At 36.2% G+C, this 25,612-nt stretch overlaps 1 protein-coding gene across 12 annotated transcripts in view; it reads right to left on the bottom strand.

Annotated features, from left to right (window-relative positions):
• Positions 1 to 25,612, bottom strand: part of LOC107222894 (zinc finger protein OZF) — an 83,052-nt gene that overhangs the window by 37,293 nt on the left and 20,147 nt on the right. For 5 of the 12 annotated variants that reach the window (XR_006905506.1, XM_046746208.1, XM_046746207.1 and 2 more), the window contains 2 exons: positions 23,585 to 23,672; positions 7,896 to 8,117 (listed from right to left, as the gene is read on the bottom strand). The exons of 2 other annotated variants lie outside the window; for them this stretch is intronic. Coding sequence is in view for 7 of the 10 variants with exons in the window: in XM_046746208.1 (XP_046602164.1) it covers positions 7,896 to 8,117; positions 23,585 to 23,672 (310 nt within the window). In the remaining 3 variants the exon portion in view is untranslated. Of the gene's footprint in view, positions 1 to 7,895; positions 8,118 to 14,921; positions 14,973 to 23,584; positions 23,673 to 25,612 lie in introns of those variants that run through there. 5 more of the 12 variants (XM_046746215.1, XM_046746213.1, XM_046746212.1 and 2 more) reach the window with 3 other exon arrangements.

Raw genomic sequence — 25,612 nt, 5'->3', positions numbered from 1 at the left:
GTGTTTCCTCCGCCAAGTCACTGATTTAGAGTGAGAGGGAATGCTTGCGGCTGTTGGTCTCTTTGTATGTATGACTTCAGCTCGGTGCACAGAGTGTACAGTCTATCTCTGGGTATGTTCCGATATACACTGCGAGCACTGTAAGGTGTGACATCAATTTAGTATACTGCGAAGCCGTTTCTTTATAGTTAGCTATACTGGTTACTGCTTAAAACGGAACGCAGTACAGTATACTGTGATCGACATTTTTTGGCGTTACTTTCATTTCATACATAATATTTGTTTCACATTGCAATAAACACAATTTATTCAAATTTTCCATTTTTGTTTTTAACGGCCGGTATTTTTAAATGACAATATTCAATAATAATAATTATCAATAGTGGAAGCTGTTAAATTTCTGAACGCTGTTGATCACGTGATCAAAGCACTGAGAGCACCTTACCTCGAAAGCACCAGTGTTCACAGTAGAAAAATGGCGACGATTTATGACGTCATATATTTCCCTAGGATACTGCGACTGTATACTGTCCGTCTATAACGGAACGAATTTCTCCCCAGTAAGAGCACTGAACAGTGCTCGCAGTGTATATCGGAACATACCCTCTATGAGTCTTTGGGGCCGCGTTGGACGCACGTCACTCTTTGGCTGTCAAGCGAGACTACGGCGATACAGGATCGAGATTCGACCATGATCAATTCGATTGAACATAGCCAAAGCACAGCTATTACCTAGGGTGTATTCTGAGATATGCTTGCAGTACTGCAAGTACTGGCAACCGCGTTCCGAAATCGCGCGACAGCTTACTGCCGCCAGTCAGTGACGTCATGAAATTTGTGACGTTATTGACTGTGACTACTGCGGTTTGGGACATGAGGCAGTTGCAGTACTTGAGAGATGACCGAGTCCTCGGTGAAGTTGTATAGTAGCGTTCCGATTTTACTGTAACTGGCAACTTGAAATAAGAACGGTATGCAGTTCGCAGTTGACTGCGTGACGTCACGGTCGGAAATACTAGAAGTATATTTCGGAATACTCCCCTGGTTGCGACACAAGATCGCGAGTCGTAATCGTGAGCCACAAAGTAAGAGAGAAGTAGACGCAACTCCAGAATACAATGTTTGGCCAGATTTCAGCACAGTGTTAGTAGTAACGATTTTTACCACGCATTGCGTCCGTGTTTGTTGGTTGTTCAAATATTATGATTATTGAGTGTTGACCAGTTGCTGACGTCTGCCTGGTTCAGTCCCCTGACACTGGTAGATAAAAGTGGCACGCGCAATGTGCTTGCCGCACTGTGGCGCTAGCTGTTCTATAAGAACTTCTCGTATATACATGTTGCACCGACGTCACAACAATAACAGCACGATGAGCACAATAATCGGAGCGGTCGGAGTGTTTAAGGCATGGAGACTAGAGTAATGGAGTGGACACAGCATAGGAAAATAAGTAGTAACGGCGTCCTCAAAAACCCGTCCTCCAATTAGTTCTCCGCTCTGCCACTAGCATCGCATGGGTCGAAAAGCTCGTAAATATAGTAATAAAATTAGTGACCGATCCGCGCTTGCGCAGTAGAATGAAAAGTGACACACCTAAATGATAGTATATTGGAGGTTAAGGAGACTATTTTGGTTTTATCAGTGCTTGTGTGAAGTATTTTGTGCCGTGCTTTTCGTGTAAGAACAGTTGTGATTTGTGTCACAATCTCTATCAACAATGCAATTTCGAGTTTTCATCGTACGATTCGACGTTTTCTTATCTGAGTAAGGTAATTTCATTCACTAATGTTTCAGCTTATTTTTATTCAACGAAATCTGATACACCCATTTTAATAAACATAATAAATTAATTAACACTGCACATTAATAACAAAAAGTTTTATACATGTAAACATAAACACTGCACGAATTTTGCCACATTGAAGTTAGGAAATAAGTAGTAACAGTGTGTCTGATCTAAATATATATACAGGGTGTCCCAATTTAAGGTATGCATTACGTTTTCAGCCGAACTAACGTTTCAATTGGAAAATGTGTCCTACAAAAGTTGTTCGGTTCAGAGGGGGACACAGAAAGATTTTTTTTTTTGGTCCAGCATCATAATTGGTCCACTCCTTTACTCTAGTCTCCATGGTTTAAGGGGTGGCCAAGGTCATGTTGATCTGCCTCGCTCCTCGCTTTATATCGAAGATTCACACAGAACAGCCAGCGCTGCTGGTGGCGATTTCAAGAACTTCAGATTCCGAGACAAAATGCGTTTGCATTTATCATATAGGAAAAGCAGGCCAGTGCCAGGGGGCTGGCCTGGTTTAAATATTTCGAATAACCGAAGAACACAAATGCGATGAGTGAAGGAAATCGGTACTACTAACTCTGCGCCAAAAATTGTCCCAATTTTTGCTGATACACAGGCTTGAGTTTTGTCTCCTACTCTCTTACTTGCTGTCATGAGCATTGGTATGTCAGACTGGCTGTCGGAATCGCAGGCTGAAGGGGCCGAATTAATTTAGCCTAACCTTAAAGTGGCATTGACAATGTAAGCTGGATAAGTTATATTCTAAAAGCACATCAACATTTTTACAATAAACTGAATGATCAGTTCTTCGCGATTGTAAACGTGACAAAAAGTCAATAAAACCATTTTGTGAACCGAATATCTCAAAAATTTTTGGCTAATGCCAAATTAGTTTTGATGACTTTTGCAAATATTGTGTACAGTGTTTCCTCCGAATAGGGCCGCTCGATGGCGGTGAAGGGAATATGATTCTTGGAAAGTACTTCCCACTACCAATACGCTCACTGCGTAATCTAAACTACCGTAATTCGCCGACCGTTGCGCCGTCTCTCGGGCGAATGGCGACAACGTTTAGATGCGCAACTGACTGGGATTTTCGGTTATGTAATAGGCTCTGGTATGATTATTCAATCAAATTACCAATGGTATTACGAAAGTGAGCTTGACTTACGTAGAATGTAGCTTTCAAAGTATCGACCTTGATTTTTTTCGTGGAAAATCCATATCGAAAGGTAAGTAGATCGACTAAATAATGAAATTAATGAGGCTATCATTCTGGATCTGTATGCCAGATTATGTGTCTGGCATAATGTCTTCACGAAATTTTTCAAGTAAATATAGGCAAAAAACTATTTGAGAGTTACCACGTCACAAACATACAAGAAATCATAAATTCAGATGGTCAACGAGTCGTTAACGGAAAAGTGATACCGCAAACTAGGGTAAATAATTCCACGTATGACGTAAAAATAAAGATATTTATAATGGAACCAAAATTGTATTATATTAAGATTTGATGTAAACAAAACTAAATAATGAATTTTTACAGTTAATCGTGTATTTGTATAAGCATTCAAACTTGTTTAAACAAATATACGGGATGGATAAGAATGTACAGCAAAAATACGGATTCTAAAGGAATACATATTTTAAACGTAGGTTCTAGATGTATCACAATTCGACTTGCCTGTTGCACTAATGAATGAATGTTTATTCTTTGGATTACAAAGAAGCATGATGTATGCTATTAATACTATAGCAATAGCATAATGTTATTCTTCATTAATAAGATAAGTTTTTTTTGGTGATTTTGTTTGTGGTTTCAAAGTAATAAAGTACTTTATATTTTTTTTATGTACAGTGCGCTGCTTTTTGAGGTATGGTAGGAAAAATAATCAATTTTTTTTAGCTTAATGGAGATCGCACGATATTAACTACCTGTGACTGCAAGGCCGGTTTAATGGTTTCTTGCAGGCATGATTTTCGAATTTTTTAGCGATTTTAATAAATAACACTGAGGATTCGGGATTCACGAGCTAACGAACCTCGAGACCTCGAGCATCTGCTAAGTTTGCAATTTAGTCACAAGGGCCGCGCCACACGATTTGCGCAATGAGCGTATAGGTCAGACACGAAAAGACCAGACCGCCAGCTGCACCTCTGAATAGGACCGCGGGTCATTCGCATCAATTACGTTTTGTTTTTGAGGTAACCGTTTTTTGTTTTTCTTGATTGTTGGTAAGTGTAAAATATGGAACAAAACGAGAACCCTCTATTATTCGAACTTCAGGTTTATTTATTTATATTTTTTTTTATTGCGTGTGCGTTTTTGCTGTTTTATTACATGGTACATATGTATCTATTTGAACGGCGGCACGAAATTCTGAAATTTATATGCACGTCGAAAGACCGCGCACAATTACAATGTTGCAAACTAAGCGTTTGGTCAAACGTGTTCAAGCTTGATTTGCCTGTCAGCGGATTAGTGGCCTCGCATACTCATTCATACCAGTAGTTTAATTTGACTCCAGGAAAACTCAGTTGAATATATAGTTGATATATAGTATAACATATTTTTTCGGATATTTTTTAATGCTGAAAATCGTGTCACCTAACATTACTGTTCTATTACACGAACTAGGCCAGGTCCCGATTGATGAGGATAATCGAGGTCTACTGTATTATCAAAGTTCGATCTCTTTCGTATTGAACTCACGAAAAGTATTAATTGGTTTCAATGTTACTTGTATTTTCATTTTTTCATACAACAAAAATGATTTGGACTGAGAAAAAATATGTAAAATTACTTGCATTCCCTGATGTGCAAGTTCCAACGTCAGGGTTATCACAATTATTTGTCAGTAAAATAACTTAAGCTATTTAATGTGATTCTGATTCCATCGCTATATCAATGTATAAAATCCTTTGTCTGTGTGTCAGTTTGTTATTGATAAATTCCAGAACCAGTGGACTGATTTACATGAAACTTGCATCAAATTGTTTCTCAGGTCTGCTCGAGTTACATAGCTTGAATAGATTACACAGAGGTAATCGTCCAGACTCGAAAAGAGAAAGCAACAGGAGATGCACTCGAGCAAGGATTAGGAGAAACTGCCCTATTCGGAGAGAATACTGTATTAATTTTTGTCATCTTTGGTGATATAAGACAAGTGTTGGTCAAAAATCACTTTTTCTAATTTTAACGAATCTTTAAGTGTTCGAACCACTAGAATCCGTAGTGCAGATTTTCAAAGAAATATCAGTCTGGATGTTGGTCTGGCGGTCTGCCCGATGAACTTCCACGATGATCTCAAGAACGGCTCAATGAAAAAATCGGAATCTCACAGAATTTTAGAAGCAAATGATGGGCATCAAAAATTGCCACGTCTCGTTTAACCCTTTGCACTCGAGAGGCGGTTCTCCACCACTAGTCTTGACGGGGTGATTCATATATGCGGAAAATCGTCTGGTGTTGCTGGTTCGCCCGAGCGAAAAGGGCCTTGAGTGCAAAGGGTTAATTTGAACTTCCGGTTCTACAGGAAATGAATCTATTTTCAATCTTTTAGCGACAAACCTATACTTTTGCCTCTATATTACTTTTTCTAAATGAATAATCATGTTTTTCCGAGTTTGTTTATGTATTTAGAAAAATATATACTTTTTATTGTTCAAAAAAAGAATATTTTTATTTTTTTCAATACTTTTTCATTTGGTTGCCAAATCCTGTCAGTTTCAGATTTTTCATCTAGCCGTTTTCGAGATCATCGCAGAAGTTTGTGAGACTGACTGACTCTTCCCTTTTCATGATAATGAAATTTTTTTTACGTAGAAACAAATCTTGACAAATTACAATTATCGTTGATGAGCTACAAGTTCTGCAAAAGAAATATTTCAGAGTAAGTTCGGATTGTGTTGTACCATTGCTGAAGTTTTCATGAACAATCGTATACATTATAATATGCTTGAAAAAATTCAATTATAGTGTAAATAATATTATAAAGAACATCTTTTTAAAGTCCTGTTGAAGTGGACCAGCGACTGACTCAAACATTACCATTGTATTGTCTCAGATCGAGCAGTGAGGTAGATACAAGTCCGGACGCACATTATACATACTCTTCGGTAGGCTGTAGCTCTACCGAAACGTCGTTTGAATAAATTAATTCTGAAATGACCTAACGCGACGAATTATCCCGATTACTTAAATCAGCAAAGGTCACGAATTTCTACATATATTATACATTCTAATATACGGACATTGGATCGGAGCTGTGTATCGACTGAGAACTATGAGCTTAATTTGTTTCAATGGTTTCTGTAGAGCACATCAAAATTGACCACAAATATTTTTGAGGAAGGCAACTCTATGAGGTTGCCGCAGGTATACTATGGATATCTCAGGGAGTACTGAAAAACATTATCATTATTCGTCGGATAACAAAATGTTTTTGCAAACATGATCGAACTTTTTTAGATGACCGCTATAAAATTTTCCATAGCTACAACTTGAAATTTTTCACCCTGTGAATGTTCTAGAATGTCAGAATTCAGTAATGACCTTATCCTATAAACGATTTCTCATCAGTCCGTAGAATAAACTGATGAGTTGGTTCAACACATATGTCTTTATTTGCTTGGTTCGTTCTCAGATTATAGAGGTTATGTCATGTAAAAATCGGGGTCAAAATATTACTCAACCCGAAAACATTGAGCTCTGTCACCATTTTACTGTAACACTGGTCATAAAATTTCAGAATAAGGCTCCAAAATCCGCTGTTAATTGCAATGATGTACGATCTGACGGTCGAGAAAATACTGTTTATCTTTCGACTTCATAGTACTAAAAATGTGTGCAAAATTCCATTGCTTTGCTGATCAACTTACGACGTGTAATTCGCTACATGACGTTGTTTCGCCTGTTTTATACCAGAGGACAAAATATATGATAGATCATAATATACTGCGTTCACGGAGAGAACAATACTCCCCGAACGTCCCAATTTCTGGCTAGCACCTGGCTACAGACAGCAGGAGAGCTGCGTAGACAAATTCTATCGCGACATTTCGAAGGTTTGAACAGTAGTCATCGAGAAAAGAAGGTCATTGTATAGTGGTAAAGAAATATATCTGTAAAATAAGTACCACGCAATGTTCAAATTATTTTATCGATTTCAATGTACACAATTTAAAATGTATACTGAGTTCCTTACATACGATAATTTAGCGTACGGCGCAGAGTACCGCGCTTCTCTTCTCCCACTCGACCTCCACTCCACCGACCTGCGCGATGGTGTGTCGTTCTCTCCGTGAATACGGTATACATAGGTAGAATACAACTAAACATCGATCATCCGAATCAATTGGCATCGGGCCTAATTCTAATTAGCAAAATATCGGATAATGGAACAGTAATGTTGCATGAATCAGTACTGCATGATATGGAACATTAAAAGCATATCACGCATGTATAATTTTGTGTATTTTTTACACTCACAACGTGTTGCTTTAAACCACAGTACGTCATTTTAACTATCTTTAGACGTAAAATGAATTACAATATCGTTGGCTTCAGTATAAGATTGTAAATTTACCTTCTCGGGTATTTTTTTTCTATAAGGGTGTCTATTCTACGTGGAGAGGGTATGCTGCAGTAAGAGCGCCTCAAACCATGAATATAGAAAATACCAGGACAGAGTCTAAATTCGTATGATTCGTGAGGAGTGGTATAAAGCCATTCCGGCAAGAGTGACGAAACGTACCTACTTTTAACTGGCCCGCTTATTGATCATGCGCAGTACTGTATAAACGAGTCCACAGACAACTTGTATATTCTATTTATCCTCGCTTGGAATTGTAACTTTCATAGGTTAGGCGACTTATTTTTATAACACTGAGATTGCGCACGCAAGCGGCCAATCAAAAATGGGCACACTTTACCCCCCCCCCCCCGTATTTGCCATGTCCGTGTATGTTGTGGGCTCGAAGACTTGTGTTGTAAATATTGCTTACAAGATTCCTCATCTCTGACACTGATGACTAATGTGATCAGCATGAAACAATTGTAAAACAAACAATGTCATAGTCAGCGAAAGTATATTACCTGTCGCTGATCGTTGTAGCTGGAACCGCTCTGCTCTGTTTGTGTGAAGCTATTAGTTTGTTCGGTCTGCGTAAACATAGAACACTTGACTGGTTGTCCTATTTGTTGATTTTGATGATTTGGAATTTTAATCAGACTTCGTTGATACCTGTGTTCCTGTTGCTGTAGATGACGATGCTCTTCGGCTGATTCGACCAGGAGCGGGTCCTTTTTTATTAGATGCTGCACAATCCCATTTAAAATATTCAATTTATGTGTAAACGTAAAGTATGAAATCAATGAGCATAAGATTATTGAAAAATAAATAATAGCTTACACTGAGAGTTTTCCGTGAAGGGTCCTGACGTAAACGATTTTGCACCGGCAGATAGGCAACTGAAGTATCTTACACGTTATAAGTATGCGAGTATATCAGATCTAACTTCGGTAACCTATCTACCGGCGAGAGATTATTTGCATCGGGACCCTTCGCCGAAAACTCCCGGTATAAGAGGAAATTTGTAGTAATTGCCCAGTGGCATTGGTATACACCCACAATCCTTAGGAGATTAAGATTCGTAACGTTATTTAATTTGTTTGTAAAGGCTGTTGTCGTAAACTTGAAGATTTTTCAACTTGAAAAAGTTTCAAGTCTGGAAAGTTAGTTTGTTGAAAATTATTGTCAAGAACTTCAACTTTGCCATTGCTTGAGCCTGACCAGCTGAACGTCAGGTAAACATTTATACGTGACATTAGCGACGGACACTCAACATTTTTAGTTCACAGCGCCGTGACTGTCACTGCTTAGATTTGCACTCCGAGTTTAAACGGGGCTAGAGTTGAAGCAAGGGTCACAAATCTTGCAGCCTAAATATTAAGTCGAATCTAAATTCACAATCGACTGGGCTCGATAAGCGATTTAAGAATAAAACCGAACGTTTTTGTACAGAAGAGTGTTGTAAGTTTATTTGAGAAAGCCCAAAATGAATCAGTTTAACGGTTTCGAGATTGTACACAGTTTGAAGCAAACTGGTTGTTTCGGCAAAGTAACAAAGTTGTGAGTTCAAGTTTAAGTATTGTCTCGTAGTCATTACATTCTCGTTTCATTCGCCATTCAAGAACGTACTCATCTACGTACACATACATGTCAACACAGATTCTGAAACAGCTAATTCTTTCCCTTGTCGATTACTTTGTCAATGGAATCAGCTCGCAGCGCCACCACCGGCCGACCGCAAACCCATTTGAATTTTGTATTGTTAGGTTATGTTATGTTTATGAAGATCGTGCCTGTTTTACGACCGGTCAGCGATAGCGCTGCGGGCTGACTTCATTACCAACGTAATCGGCTCGGCCGAAAAATTAGCAGTGCGTGAGTCACTGTTCCTGTGTATACTGCACTGAAATTGGTCAAACTTTATGGTTTTGGAATATTAAAAAATTTTTTATTGAATAAAATTACTGTGAAACGACTGATAACATGAATTGGTTAATGAAAATTTATAAGTTTGAAAATCGTTTCGTAACCCAAATTTATCTTTGCTTTACGATTAGTCACAGTGCCCAAACCTGTAGCTTAAATTTTTTTTGTTTCTTTGAAAAACTTGGGTATTATGACGGTACAAGAAAAAATTTAAATAACTTAAATAAAAGTGGTACACGTGAGTATAAACGCTTTGAATCTAGTTTCATCTCGTCATTTAAAATACGTCGTAGACTGACAAAAATGGTATTTTCAAATATTGAAAAGCCGGGTAATTTTTTTTTAGATTGAGGTACAATCAGAAATCAAAGTTGTACAAACAAGTACAAGTAATTCCGAATACTCGTACACTGTCGTTTCCCGATGTTCAATATCGTTAAAATTGAGAAAGTTTGAATTTCGAAATTTAGAAAAACCTTGTAATTATTTTGGACTAAGGTACAATAACAAATCAAAGTGGTACAACCGACAATATGAATATAGGAGCGAAGTTTTGATGATTCAACATTGGCGGCATATGACTACTCAAATGCCCCCAACCATAACACGAAGTATTCAGATACTGATGTTCACGATTTCCGAAAATAACAACTGAAAGGTGTTTCATCTCAAACAAAAGTTGTGTCACAAGTTCTTTAAGAAACTAGCGAGCATTTTGAGCAAGTGATGTTTGATAACAAATTCGATACCTTTCAGTATTATTTATTTGTATCATTACTATCAAAGGAGTGTATCGACAAATTCGTGAACATTAGCCCTATTCACCGTTTGATTTGCTGGGGGGCGGGGGTGGAGGTAGGATGTGGAAATATTAGAAAACAAAAAAGTCACAAGATCAAAATCTCGAAGATACAACCGCAATGATCTATTTCGTAGAATTTTGAAAATGCAGAAAGACTAAATGTAAAACAGTAAAAATGTTGGAAGGTCAAAGTATAGAAAGAATAAATATAGCCTCGTCAGAATTAATAAGAATATAGTAGAATTCTGGCAATTCTAAATGTTTTGGTTTTCTGTACTTTACCTTAGTGCATCTTCGCGTTTTTGTATTTCGACATTCGACATTTATAAAATTAAAGAAAATATATTTCCGGTTTTTTTTTTAAGGTTTAATATATACTTCTCGCAAAAATTAAGGGAACAACAAAATTTTCGAAATTTTTAGGTGATTTTCAACAGGCTGTATTTCAGTGAAAAATGGTCGTACAAGAAATAAAAAAACAAAGCTTTCGAAGCTTGAAGACTCTAGTTTTTGAATTTTTTGATTAAAAATTTTTCCAAGCACTATTAGCCATGCAATCCTTGGATAAAGCGCGAAGAAAAAATTTTCAAAATTTTTGACATTTTTTTTTTCGCTCTACGGGCATGGAAAAATTTTTCCGAGCTAAACCAATGCATAGGTCGCATAGCCTGTTTATTCAGCTTCAAGATGCTTTTTTTTAAACCTCGATACGACTATTTGTCTTCGAGATATCGAATTTTGAATGCCAAAGGATCCTTTTTCACTCAACTGCCGATATCTCTGGAACTACTGGTCGCACAGCAAGCCGAAGGGCAGTTTCTTTGTCTGCAGAAAATTTCCTACAAAAATCTGTCAGGGTTGATGTCAAAAAAAATTTTTTTCCACCTGTAGCGTTAACGTGAAAAAAGAGCAAAAAAATGCCATTTTGCCTTTTTTTGGATAATCGACTGTATCTTCGTCAATATTGGGGGGAAAGCATAGGTTAGAAGAAAATTTTACAGCCTAATGTACCCCAAAGGTCCCTCTAAATCGGTAGATCGATCGGTTCAGCGGTTTTCCTGGACCGATTGATTGAAATTTTGGAAAATTAAGAGAACAAGGTCCCTTAAGAAACAAAAACCTTGTTCCCTTGATTTTTTCAAAATTTGAATCAATCGGTCCAGGAAAACCGCTGAACCGATCGATCTACCGATTTAGAGGGACCTTTGGGGTACATTAGGCTGTAAAATTTTCTTCTAACCTAAGCTTTCCCCCCAATATTGACGAAGATACAGTCGATTATCCAAAAATTCTTTAAGAAACAAAAACCTTGTTCCCTTAATTTTTTCAAAATTTCAATCAATCGGTCCAGGAAGACCGCTGAACCGATCGATCTATCGATTTAGGGGGACCTTCGGGGTACATTAGGCTGTAAAATTTTCTTCTAACCTAAGCTTTCCCCCCAATATTGACGAAGATACAGTCGATTATCCAAAAAAAAGGCAAAATGGCATTTTTTTGCTGTTTTTTCACGTTAACGTTACCGGTGGAAAAAAATTTTTTTTTTGACATCAACCTTGACAGATTTTTGTAGGAAATTTTCTGCAGAAAAAGAAACTGCCCTTCGGCTCGCTGTGCGACCAGTAGTTCCAGAGATATCGGCAGTTGAGTGAAAAAGGATCCTTTGGCATTCAAAATTCGATATCTCGAAGACAAATGGTCGTATCGAGGTTTAAAAAAAAGCATCTTGAAGCTGAATAAACAGGCTATGCGATCTATGCATTAGTTTAGCTCGGAAAAATTTTTCCATGCCCGTAGAGCGAAAAGAAAAATGTCAAAAATTTTGAAAATTTTTTCTTCGCGCTTTATCCAAGGATTGCATGGCTAATAGTGCTTTGAAAAATTTTTAACCAATAAATTCAAAAACTAGAGTCTTCAAGCTTCAAAAGCTTGGTTTTTTTATTTCTTGTACGACCATTTTTCACTGAAATACAGCCTGTTGAAAATCACCAAAAAATTTCGAAAATTTTGTTGTTCCCTTAAGGGAGCTTTCCAGTGTGAAATTTTCAAAAAATCAATTTTTTTTTTTTTTGCTTTATCGAATAGTATACACTCTTCCGAATATTCCCTGAAATTTTCATGCCGAAATTCAGATTATTTTGGTTACTGTACAGCATTTTTTGGAAGAAGGCAACGGAGCGCTACAGCTACCCGTACGACCGTTATTTCTATTGTCTCGTTCCTACCTGCACGGACATGAACTTGGCTCGCCAATTGTCGAAAATGTGAATTCAGACTATTGCATAATTTGCCGTTAATTAGCCGTAAATTAGTCGCGCGACTTATTTTTTTGTCGCACTCAATTTTCAAAAAAAAAGCGGATGGCGTGCTAAATTCTTGAGAATCAATCAATCACTGTGTGTGGCAACTAGCCCCAAAGCACGTATTCTGCGGCAAGCAGATAGTAGAAATCGCTACGCAGTGTGCTGTGTGCACCTTCAATGAAGGTTACGACCCAATTTTAAAAATTTTGGAGACGATGGGATGCACGATAGGGCCGAGCGCCGCAGATTTCACCGCTAAGTACAAGAATGCGCGCATCACCCAAGCAAACCGCCGGGCGTCCCTGGATAGCAAAGAGGCGAGGACAGCTCGTCGGACTGAACAATCCATTGAGCACGATCTTTTCGAAGAAGCAGAAGGGATATTGTATGGACCTGGCATCACTGATTGACCGTAAGTAAACGATTTACCTAAAATTTCCTCACTTGAAACTTTGAACGCGTTTTTCTCGAAACAGCATTTTTCAAAACGGTGTCCAACTTGGAGGGCAGAGTTTTAAAGCTATCGAGTTGAATTTTTTACACAATATTCTTAACGTCATTGTTTATCGTGCTATGGAAGCTTTTTTTTTTTTTTGACATCTTCCTATTTTTTTGTAAAAAAAACTGCCAAAAAAAATGCTAAAATCGATACTTTTTGTTCAAACCGGCGCCATTTTTGTAAAAAAAAAAAAAAAGAAAAAAGCCTCCATAGCACGAAAGCCAATTATATACCGATCAATAATCTTTTTGTGTTTTTTGTTTCAGATCAAAATTGTGACCCCCAACGTGGACACCACATCCAAGTGCATTTTCTGCAACAATTGTTTCATCATTTTTATAGATATTAATTAATAAATAAATCAATCTTTAAAAATGTTTTTTGTATCCTTCAATACCCAATTAATATACAAAAAAAAACCAGACCGATTAGATTATTTTTTCTTTAAAAAAAAAAATCGCGAAAAATAGCGATTTTTCGGGCTGTCACACTGGAAAGCTCCCTTAATTTTTGCGAGAAGTGTAGTAACCCATCTAGGTTTTAATCTTTTTACATTTTTGACGGTAACCATTGATCAACTAAGATCCTCGTATTTTCAGAGTTTATACTAACTCACCCTGCATAGACAATATATCGTATCTCCGAAATTACATGACAGTTTATTTTATGAAATATACACGAACAAGAGTCCCGGTCAGTGCGACACTACCTCTAAAATTGAAACGAAATCAAATGTACCATTTCTGGATAACTACTAAGTGTTGAAGATGATGATATGGAATTTTGATTGTGCAACCAATTGCAAAATAGAAATTTCAAAATTTCGAAACTTGGGGGGCTGCTTTAAAATGTTTATTCGAAAATATCATCATTCGAGTGCTTGTGCAATCCAAAATTTTGGTTGCGCAAACAAATGCAAACGATGTGCACACGATAGCAAAAGAAAAATTCGAAACTTAGAGGGCTATCGTAAAGTTAGCCCCCCAAAACTTTATTTGAAAATTTTGAGAAATACGTACTGGTGCAAGCGAAAATTTTGTCTATGCATACATGTGCAAATGATGTGCAATCGATAGCAAAACCACAAATATAATATTTCGAAATTTGGAAGACAACTTCACACTGGTCGTTTATTTACAGAAAACTTCCTGTCGCACAGACAGCATGTTAGACGTTTATTTGGGATCCACCTTGAAAGAGCTAGGTTCTATTGAAGTCGAAAACTCGAAATCTCGAAGCATTATTGACATTTTATTCGCGCGCCAATTGGACGGGCAGGTTGGTTACTATTTTTTCTTGGACTTGGCTGTCAATGCAGTGACACTTTGTATATGCGTAACAGTTTGTACAAGGGAAGGAAGAAATTAGTATCATCGATAATTAAGATGCTAAGTGCTGCGCGATCCAAATGCAACCATGGCAGGTAGAGGATAGTGAATGTTACGAAATCTTCAGAAGATTATTACGTGGGATGTTTTAGAGAAATACGAAAAAAATTTACGCTAGTAAAAAGTTTTATTTGGACATGAGATTTTCATAACTTAGTAGAGGGAAGTAATGCACGACTATTCAATAATCAACACATTGTTTATGTGATGGATTCGTAACCAGGGGAGTAGATAGGGAGATAATTCGTCAATGCTGGTCAAAGTGTGACACTGTTTATTGATTTACGATGTTTCGGCTAGGCCCCGCCGACCGTCTTCAGGCTACAAATTTTTTTTTATAAATGTTTAGAAGGACATTCTTATTTGTTTTGACTAGTTTGTTTAGAAATTATGTTACTGGACAACAGTTCCTTATATGCGTTGGCATAAAGCCATTTAAATTAATATAAAATATATACAAAAACAACGTGTCAAAGTGACAATTTTAAGGTTTTGTGCATTAGAAATCCAGTGGAATTAAATAAAAATGCATAATACAAGACAGAATTACATATTAGGAAGTTCGAAACATAGATTACAGATGAAAAAGTTAAATTAAAATAAGATCGAACAGTTTTTAACGGATTACTCACAAAATATGACAACCAGTCCCAGCCTAGGTGCTGTAGCATTGACATTTTGGACGGAAGTGATTCTAGCGGATAGATGGATAGGTTATATAGTCGATATTGATTTAATCGTTGATATTGATTTACATACTAATGACGCGCCAAGTTTTGAAAATGTTTACATGATATTTGAGTAAAGATGGCTAAGGTACTGAATGTCACTGCGGTTATTAACAGTATTATCTTTGTTCTTAAAAATATACATCATTTCCTTAATGTTACGTTTATACCAATGAGGTTCAGTAGTTAAGGTTGTGGTGTTTATGAAATCATATTGATGTCCATGTTCCAAAATGTATAAAGCGAGAGCACATCTATCTATACCCTGGCATTTGATGTTAGATAGATGGCCAGATATCCTATATTTTAAATGTTGGGACGATTGTCCAATATAACTTTTGTTACACTCTATTTTGTAAATTTTATTAATTTTATCAAGGTTTGGAGTTACGGATTTTAAGTAAGAGAACAGAATATTCGTAGTATTATTTGTTTTAAAACTGACGTTGATACCCTCAGATTCAAAAGCTTTTTTATTTTGCTAGATAGGCCTTTAATGTAAGGAATTGAAGTGATAATTTTATCTTTGTCTTTTTTTGAACTAGTTATCTCATTATTCAAGTCAATAGAATTATACATTTTATCTAGTCTGTATTTGTTAATCTCATTAATGAAATTTAAAGGATAACCATTGATTGTTAAAGTTCTATCGACAAGTTTTAAATTTTTTTGTCGGAATTGAGGATATGATATTTCAAGACAGCGATCATACAAAGCCACTGATTTTTTATATTTAATTGGATGTTCAGAAAGATAGTTAATGTACCTTCCAGACCAAGTTGGTTTATGGTGTATAGAATTACTTTATTTAGGCGAGTATGAAAATTGTTGAATTTCTTTACCATGGTGTTTAAATTATCTTTATGTATACATGTTATAATGTCATCTACATAGCGATGGTAAAAAGGAAGACCGAAGGGAAGCTGTGCAATAATTTTTTGTTCAATGTGTTCTAATACTAAAGGACCCCGCACGTTTCTTATAGGAAGTGGCCCTTGGTGAAATTTTCTGAAATTGATATATGTTATTCTATTCGAGCTCCTGATCAAAAGTCTCCGTGGGCACAAAGTGTAATAATGGACAGATTTCCGGATATCAAGGGTCGAAAGTGAAGTTCGGCATAACCTCCAATGTAGAAATCGTTGGCCATAGAATGGCTTTATGTTTGTGACGGACAGAGAGTTTTCGACGACTGGGCTAATGGGCGAGCCCATTGCAACGCCATATATGTATCTGTTGGTAAAAATTATCTTGATAAACAAAATAACATGAGTCTAGGCACAGTTTAGTGGCTTCCAGGAACTCTTTTTTGTTGATATCAGTGTGTAATTTTAAATTTGGCCAATTTTTACTAATTATAGCTATTGCTAGTTTCGTTGGAATGTTAGTAAATAGTGATTTTACACGTAGGAATATCAGTATATGGTCTTTAGGTATAGATGTATTTTTAATTTTTTCTATGACGGACCATGTGTCTTTAATATAATACTTTGATTTCCCAATAATGTTGGACAGAACACTAGAACAAAATTTTGACATTTTGTAAATAGGTGAGTTGACATTAGAAACAATTGGTCTGCGAGGTACATTGATTTTGTGAATTTTAGGTTGAAAATACATTATTCGAGGAAGAGCATTGTAAATTTTGAGATTTTTAGCAATATTAGAATCTGTGAATTATTTTTTTTTGTTGCCATAGGTTTATCTGATCGTTGACTTGTTTTTGTACCTTGTTGGTGGGATTACAAGAGATAAGTTTATACGTTGTTGTATCATTGAGGATACCTTGACATTTTTCGTTGTAGTCATCTTTGTTCGTGAGAACTATTATATTGCCTTTATCTGCGTTTGTAATCACTAGATTATCATGTTTTTTAAGGAACTCTTTAGTTTGTTTTACTTTGGCAATTTTTTGATTCTCTAATTCACGACTTTTTTTATTAATCCTGTTACCAATGAGTCTCGTGATGTTAGATCTAACTTTATCTTTCGTGATTCCATCTTTAGTAATGAGAGCTAATTCGACGCTACTTATAATATTATCTACAGGTAAGTCTTCATTTTTATATGTAAGTCCAGGTTTTGGACCCACAGATAACGTTTCCTTAATATCGTCAGGTAAATTAATGTTTGATAGATTGACTAGCCATTTCTCAGGAAAACACACTTTTGGAGCTTGTCTTATTTTTAATTTGTTTAGTTTTTTGATATTGTCAGATTTAATTGCCTTGAAAAGTTTTTCAGCTTTCTCAATGTCGAGGTTAAATCTTTTGTATTTTACATCGGTAAAATTAGTTGATAGAAAGGCTGAGATGTTGTTATTTAGTTCTTTAGTAAAAAAATTTTCTTGGCGATAACAGTTCCTAATTTCAAGAGATAGCAATTTGTGTTGGAGATTGCGTAAGGCTCTAGTGAATATTTTTTCCTTCGACAAATGGTCCAAATATTTATTTTAAATTGGAAAAATTTTGATTCCTAGATAATTCCTAATTGACGGTATTTAAGAAACAAAACTTTACGGTTTTTTGTATGAGCTAGTTTCCTTCTGCAATTCCAGATCTTCTTTGTCCTTGAGTAGTCTATTGAAATTGATGATCTCGTGTTTTGAAATGTAGTACGAAGCCTAGTCATGGTGGTTCGAGACGTCCACGTAGCGGTTCGATTTTTTTCAAATCAAATTTTGTGAGTAATCCGTTAAAAACTGTTCGATCTTATTTTAATTTAACCTTTTCATCTGTGACGTATGTTTCAAACTTCCTCATTTGTAATTCTATCTTATATTATGCATTTTTAATTAATTCCAATGGATTTCTAGTGCACAAAACCTTAAAATTGTCACTTTGACACGTTGTTTTTGTATATATTTTATATTAATTTAAATGGCTTTATGCCAACGCATATAAGGAACTATTGTCCAGCGATATAGTTTCTAAACAAGCTAGTCAAAACAAATAAGAATATCCTTCTAAACATTTATAAAAAAAATTTTGTAGTCTGAAGATGGTCGGTGAGGCCCGGCCGAAACATCGTAAATCAATATCAACAATATCACACTTTGACCAGCATCGACGAATTATCTCCCTAAAGGATTATTTATTTACGAATGATGAATTTTTTGTGGTAGCAAAAAATGTGAACAAAGAACACCGGCGACAGCGCGCGATGATATGGTACTAATAATCTCTAAATCACTTGATAACGGTTACATTTGAATTTGATAGCATTACTTACTTTATAGAGTGAAGGGTTTATGATAGACGTCGTTGTATGTACATATTGTAATGTACATACAATACATACGACATATTGTATGTACATATTGTACAGTAAAATGCACGAATACCGTAATTTTCCGGCTGACTTATTTTCGGTCCGAAACAAAATGCGACTTCGATTCTATATGAATTATGTAACAATGCATTCTATTTCCTCACGTCGTCAGCTGCATCGCTAGTCATTGTCACATAACTCATATAGAATCGAACTCGCATTTTGTTTCTGACCGTATACAAGGTAGCCACAAGTGTATGGCATTAATGAATATTACTGTACGTCTTGCACTATTCAGAATATTTTTTATTTTCAGTAATAGAGTCATTACAAGTAAAACCTGACTATGATTTAATGTCCATCGAATACCTGTAATTATTTTTGTCACACACTCCAATTTTCCCAAGTTCCCACACGATCACACAATTCACTAATATTTCGTCAATTCTCAAGATCAAAGTCTTTGCACTCTCACACGACTTTCATAATAGCCAAGAGTCGTTGAGGAAGCAAAGATTCATCCAAGAGCACAAAGATTGACGTCGCAGTTGTAGGGCTGCGAAACAGTCTCGGCCTCATTGATGCCTTTAGACTTGCTCCGCAGCCATTTGAAACCCAGGATTGTCATTTCTCACAAACACTCCGAAACACATTGTCCTATCGGACCGAGGATAATCTACTGCGAACTTCAATTTAAAGTTTTGCACTCTCTGACGTAGTCACGATCGACTTTAGCGTCGTAGGAATGTAAAACTGCGACTCGTTCAATCTTAAAATCGTCAACAGGAAGCCTTGTTAACTCATTATCGCAATGAATAACTGAATTTGATGACAGTCCTACTCTCAATTACTTAATTATTGTCTCAGTTGGTTGTACAAAATTCGATTTTACATTATTTTCGACATTTCCTAATATTTAGGTTATTTTGTCAAGTAATCTTTGAGGTTAAGGATGGCCGTGACGGGTTACGGTGCACGACTTGTACACGAATTGTAACTCCGGTTACCTGCTTTCGGAACACGGATTGTTCCGCTTTTGGAAAAACTCACAGTGTATGAGGCACATGTATTCTATCTGGGCAGGAAAATATTTTGGTTATTCATACAAAACATGTATATTTGAAAAATCTTTGTTTCCAAAATCTGCTCGAGTAATTCCATTTTCGAATTCTGTGAAACGCCCCATCTCTGAACAGTGTAGTAAAACAATATAGACGCATGCGCACAGTTGAAATGCTATATTTAACACACTAGAGCTTCTTAGCAGCATGCGCATTTTTCGAAAATTTAATTTCACGCAGACTCATTGCGCGTACGTTAATTAACCATCATTTTATGCATTGCCAGTGGCACCTGAGTTGCTCCTCAATTAAACTTTTGTTTACAGATATTGGAAAAAAGCGTGTCACACTTGCGGAGGGGTGATATTTGAATGGTTCAATTACAGCACTCGCCTTGGTTCATGGTGTGTTCAAACTAATATTCATGCGATTGCAGTACTCGTATTCGTGTAAATGCAGCACTCGCCTTTTCATGCTGCAAACCTCATAATCATCGGTAATCGCCTACTTCCCGCACTCGTAACACAATATGCTATTGTTTTACGTGTTCCAGCAAATTTTAATATTCCAATGTAAAAATCATTTAAAAATGTATTTAAACATTACAGAAGCATAGCTTTTTCGTAGAATAATGTTTTGAAATATTCAAAAACTTGCTGTATGGGGAGTTAATCAACGCTTAAATTGAGAGTGAGCTATGCACAAACGCATAAAGCTGAAGTTAGCATCGGGGCCCCGAACTCCCTATTCCTTCCTGGGCCAGTCTCTGCGGTTGCCTGCTAACTTCAGCTTCATCACAAATACGGGTATGAAGTTGACGGCACGAGCCGAAGGCAAGCGCTGTAATCACAAAAGTATTTGTGTGGAGGCAGCTTACGCCAAGACGAGTGTGTAATTATACGAGTCAGACATTGCTCACCGCGCATTGTGATGCATGCTATTTGTTCCAACACCTCTGAAAAAAAAGATTCATTTGAGGCGCAACAAAGGTGCCTCTGACAGCGGATAAGATTGGAATTAGGTAACTTATGCTCAATAACACAGTGCGTACAATTGAGTTAATCGAAGGGACACATACTACAAAGAAAGTCGTTTTACTACACTATACGAAAATAGAGTACTTTACGCATCCTCTGCAGGCTTTTCGAATATAAGACTTGCCAAGCGGGGCAGTGGCACTTAGAGAGTGCCACTTGGTTTCATGGTAGTTTTTCCTTATTTTTTCTGGAAATAAAGTAATAACCCCTATGCCAAATTTAATTGAAATCCGTTCGGTAGATTTAATGTGCCCTTGAAAGATTTAAAGTGTAGTAGCCACAAGGCATAGGCCAATAGCGTAACGAATATGCGTATTACTCGTGTATGCATGTATTCAGCTCATAGTCAAGTGGACCCCCCCCCCCCCCCCCCCATCGCCGTATTTGGTTGTACTGGACAAAAACAAGGCTGAGGTAATGTTGGCATCTAATATAGGCTCATTGAACCACACACTGCGTCGGTTCAGTACACCGGTGCTGGAACTAACCTTACATCTGACCCGCTAAAACAAGAGGGGTCAGCACCAAGGTGCCTCCGGATAATCGCCATGGCGCTTTAGTCAGATGCAGCGTATGTTATTCAATAGATGCCAGTGCTGCCAATCTTATCTTTGATTCGCTAAATTTAATCGAGAGGGGAGTGGCAGAATCGACTTTATACGGAAATGCCAACACCATGTGTTAGGGTTTTCAACGTAACTGGATAGTTTGTTACGTGTAGACGCACAGAAATACAACCAAGATTATTTGCTTGTAAAGGTAAGCTATGGCCCATAAGCTGAGCAAATGATTCGTGTGTCACACGAATTTCGTTGGAGAGAAAATTATGGTTTATAAAAATACATTTCTCTTGCATATGGATCAAAAGGCTAGTTGCTATATTGTAATGCACTAGAAAAAGCGTAACAGTCCTCGTTCGACTAGCGTCGATCAAAACTATTCATGAAATTTATACTCTTTAAATTTGTTTCTGATACTTGTCGCATTCGAGCGTTATTAAGACGTCTTATAAATTTGACACTATTCAGTTAAACCGCGGAACGTGGAAAATCTTTCGCAGTTAGCATAAGGTTAGCAAAACGCAAAATCGATCGGACTTTGAATTGGTGTAATGATCGTTGTCCATAACTTAACGGTAGTTTTATTTGAATTGTTTGAATTATCCACGACCCACTTTCTTTATTCGGTATGATTAAACTTTTCAAATCTATGTCAAATTTTGTCTCTCAACCTTAATAGCAATGTAGTATGGTAAATCTTTGTGAGCGGTCATTGAATGTATTACGTATATTTTCGTTAACGTTCCGGCCCGGGTAGGGGCCCTCCTCAGAACGATCAATTTTTTATTTAACTGTCAAGAACATAAATTCCATCAGTAAGACATTAACATCCATGGATATAATACTATTAAGAGTTAGTATCTATTGTACAGTGGAGAGAACATTCAGTATATCTATTACGATTAAAAAAGTATATAGACCTTAAGAGGTAATTTACCTTGTATAAGAAAGAGGATTAAAACACTGGTCAAAATCATAAAATTCAAAATGGAGAGCGATGGTTCTTCAAATAAGATGACAATAGACATTGGCATCTTCTCCAATTGTTAAACAGTGTAGGTGTATAAGGTTTGAATATTAATAAATAAATTAACAATAAGAAAATCACAATGCACAAGTCCAAAGATTAAAAAGATTAAGGAAAGAGTTTAAGAAAGTTAAAATGGTTAAAACGATGCCGACACAATAATAATGGTGTCATTATCTCCCAGTTCTCCATATCTGAACAAATTTACTCAACCGTTTGAACCAACTGGTAAACAACAACAACTGGGCGGATCACATGTGACCCAGAGTGAAGGCGAACAGGTATAACAAAAATTTTGCTATATCTGTTCGCCTTCATTCTGGGTCACATGTGATCCGCCCAGTAGTTGTGGTGAACAGGTATAGCAAAAATTTTGCTATATATTTTGCTATACCTGTTCGCCTTCATTCTGGCTCACATGTGATCCGCCCAGTAGTTGTTGTTTACCAGTTGGTTCAAACGGTTGAGTAAATTTGTTCAGATATGGAGAACTGGGAGATAATGACACCATTATTATTGTGTCGGCATAGTTTTAACTATTTTAACTTTCTTAAACCCCTTCTTTAACCTTTTTAATCTTTTGACTTGTGCATTGTTAATATCTTATTGTTAATTTATTTTTTAATATTCAAACCTTATACACCTACACTGTTTAACAATTGGAGAAGATGCCAATGTCTATTATCATCTTATTTGAAGCACGATCGCTCTCCATTTTGAATTTTATGATTTTGACCAGTGTTTTAACCCTGTTTCTTATACAAGGTAAATTACCCCTTAAGGTCTATATACTTTTTTAATCGTAATAGATATACTGAATGTACTTTCCAATGTACAATAGATAATAAGTCTTAATAGTATTATATCCATGGATGTTAATGTCTTACTGATGGAATTTATGTTCTTGACAGTTAAATAAAAAATTGATCGTTCTGAGGAGGGCCCCTACCCGGGCCGAAACGTTAACGAAAATATACGTAATACATTCAATGACCGCTCACAAAGATTTACCACTACATTATCTACGAGGTCGAGAATTTTAATCCTTCACTTAATAGCAATGTTGTCTGTCATTTCTCCTAACCACACGTAGCATTCAACTTACTGATCGTGAAATATCGTTTGGTTTGCTTGCTCACAGCATCCCCATAAGTATTTCCCATAATCTCCCATAAGTACAATGAGCCATCATGATCAGGTTTCTAGTAGCAAATGATTTATTAAATGAAACTATTTAATCCAGCTAAGTTAACAAAAAAAAAAAAAAAAACTATGTAAGCTAGTACTATTACTGAAACTAAACTTTGGTACTCATAAGAGTATTGAGGGTGACCATATCACTAAAGTCGGTATTAACATGTTGCTTCACCATTCTTCACGTGTATTTGTTATACAGCATGGAGTATCAACTTTACTAAGCTAGACAGACACGGCTTTCTTGTTTTAGAATGCATTGCAATGCTTCACATTTACCTTGTCGCGAAAGCATAATGTTAAATGAAGAATTTAAAAGTTTTAAATAATGTGATATGTTTATGTCATGTTTTGACGTCATATAAAAATGTCCGAATCTTTCACCTACGAAGATAACCTGTATTGACCAGTCACATACCTGCTGTATCTGATCAGGCGCTGATGAGCTTAACCACACGACGTTGCTACCATTCGTTTCCAGGGCCATTGAGGTGCCGTTTTTGATCCTATAGATTTTTCAAGAATAACTCAGTGAACTCACTGACTTGTATTTCACGCTATTGTTATAAGCTAGAAATTGTAGTCAGTTATAGTGGTGGTGGTTTCAATATTAAGTTAAGTCAAGTTATGTACCACAGACAATACGTAATGAGAGTGCGTTGCATGAGTAATTTAAAAAAAATCATGCACGCAGAATAAGATCATGCAATTAGGGTGGTGGAATCAATTAATGAATCCGAATATTAAATGAATGATTGAATGCCATTATAGTATGGCAAGCTATGTCAATTCATTATCAAGATTTTTCATGCAGTTTCTTTACTCTAGTTACTATTAGAAACTCAACCTAGAATGTGAATAAATTGTTCGAATGAGTGAAACATGTAATGAATATTACGTGAGACGAGTTTACACAGGGCACAGGCAAGCCATTAAATTTTGTAACACGATGGTAATAGAAAGATAGACCTGCTGTAGTAAATAAATAAAACATCACATGCCGTTGAAATATTTTCGTTAGATTCAATTCTGGCACAAAACAATAGCAAATAATAAACGCAGCTAAATGTAGTTCTCCAGAAAATACAAAAGAATCGATAAAAACTTCCTACATTTCCCGGATAATTTAAAATTCCTTTAAATTTTCTTTCCTAGACTTCTGCTCAGCTCTAGAAACCCTTTATATCTCGAAGCATGTTAGGAATACTTAGTGCAAAATGATCGGAAATAAAAAATACGTAAATTCTTATGAAATATAAAACTATGTAAAAAGTGAAACGAGTTTTTTTTTATTGATCCCGTGAACAAAAGCTAAATATTTTTTATAAAGTAAGTACTTAATATCTTCAAAACGTATATACAAATCAAGTTGATCGGTTCAGGCTATCAAGGGAAGACAAATATTTTTGGATTTAGGAAAATATTTTTTTACTCAAAACCTAGGCGTTGATAATGGTTGAAATTTGCAAAGCAATCATGCGTTATCAGTCGGTTTATAGTCTCAACATATGAAGCAAATATGCGCGAGGGCAGCTAACTCATACGTATCCGGCTACGGCCTTTGAATCATTTTTGGGATAAAAATTTGTGCGCTACGTTATGCGCAAACAAAAGACCCTACCCATACAGCTTGAAGACATGGAGAGGACATGCTGACGTTTTGATGATTATGAGAGCTAGGACGTGCGGGAAAAAATCGATGTTTTTTTTCGGTTGCATCCGGCATTAGAAGTTAATTTGGGGTAATAAAAAAAGATTTCTAGAAGGAGAGTTAAAAAAAAAAATTATTTCGAACGGCGCATTGCATTTTAAGATTTCCCATAAGAATAATACAGGAAAATATTGAGACTTCTAAATGTGGTAGTGCAAGTTTCCAGAAAAAAATCGCACAGAAACGCCTATAAGATATTCGTATAGAGAATCGAATTCCGTGCAAAAAACGTTATACGAAAAATTAGCTCAGAACAACCGTTCAAATGGTATCGCTATCTGAAGTTGGATTTATAGAAAAAAAAATTCAAAAAGCTGTAAAAATCGAATTTTTCGCTTTACAAAAAAACTTTGTGGAGGTTTTTTGTAGTGAATTTTCTTCTCCAACATACAATTTGCATGAAATCGTTCTCGAAATGTTTCGCTAATACAAAAAAAATCAAGCACAACGAGAAATATAAAAGAAACGACGTTCATCATTGATCGGGTTTCGAAAAGCTTTATTTAATGAATTTGGTTTAATATTGATCAAATAGTTTTGTTTTTACATTATAATGCTCTTATAAATCATCGTTCTTTTTTTAAGAGTCTGTTTGTTGCAGTTAGGGTATTTCTGTCGATGATTTTGCACTATGCCCAATAAATATTGTAGCTGCTCTTCGTTTTTTGTTAACGAACCGTTATAAGCTTCTATCAAAGCGACACCACGTTCGGCTACGTCATTAACGACATTCAG

This window comes from Neodiprion lecontei, chromosome 7 (genome assembly GCF_021901455.1).
Source record: "Neodiprion lecontei isolate iyNeoLeco1 chromosome 7, iyNeoLeco1.1, whole genome shotgun sequence".
In the NCBI taxonomy this organism is placed as follows: domain Eukaryota; kingdom Metazoa; phylum Arthropoda; class Insecta; order Hymenoptera; family Diprionidae; genus Neodiprion; species Neodiprion lecontei.
The sequence above is the reverse complement of the archived record's forward strand: the minus strand, read 5'-3'. Positions and strand labels throughout refer to the sequence as shown.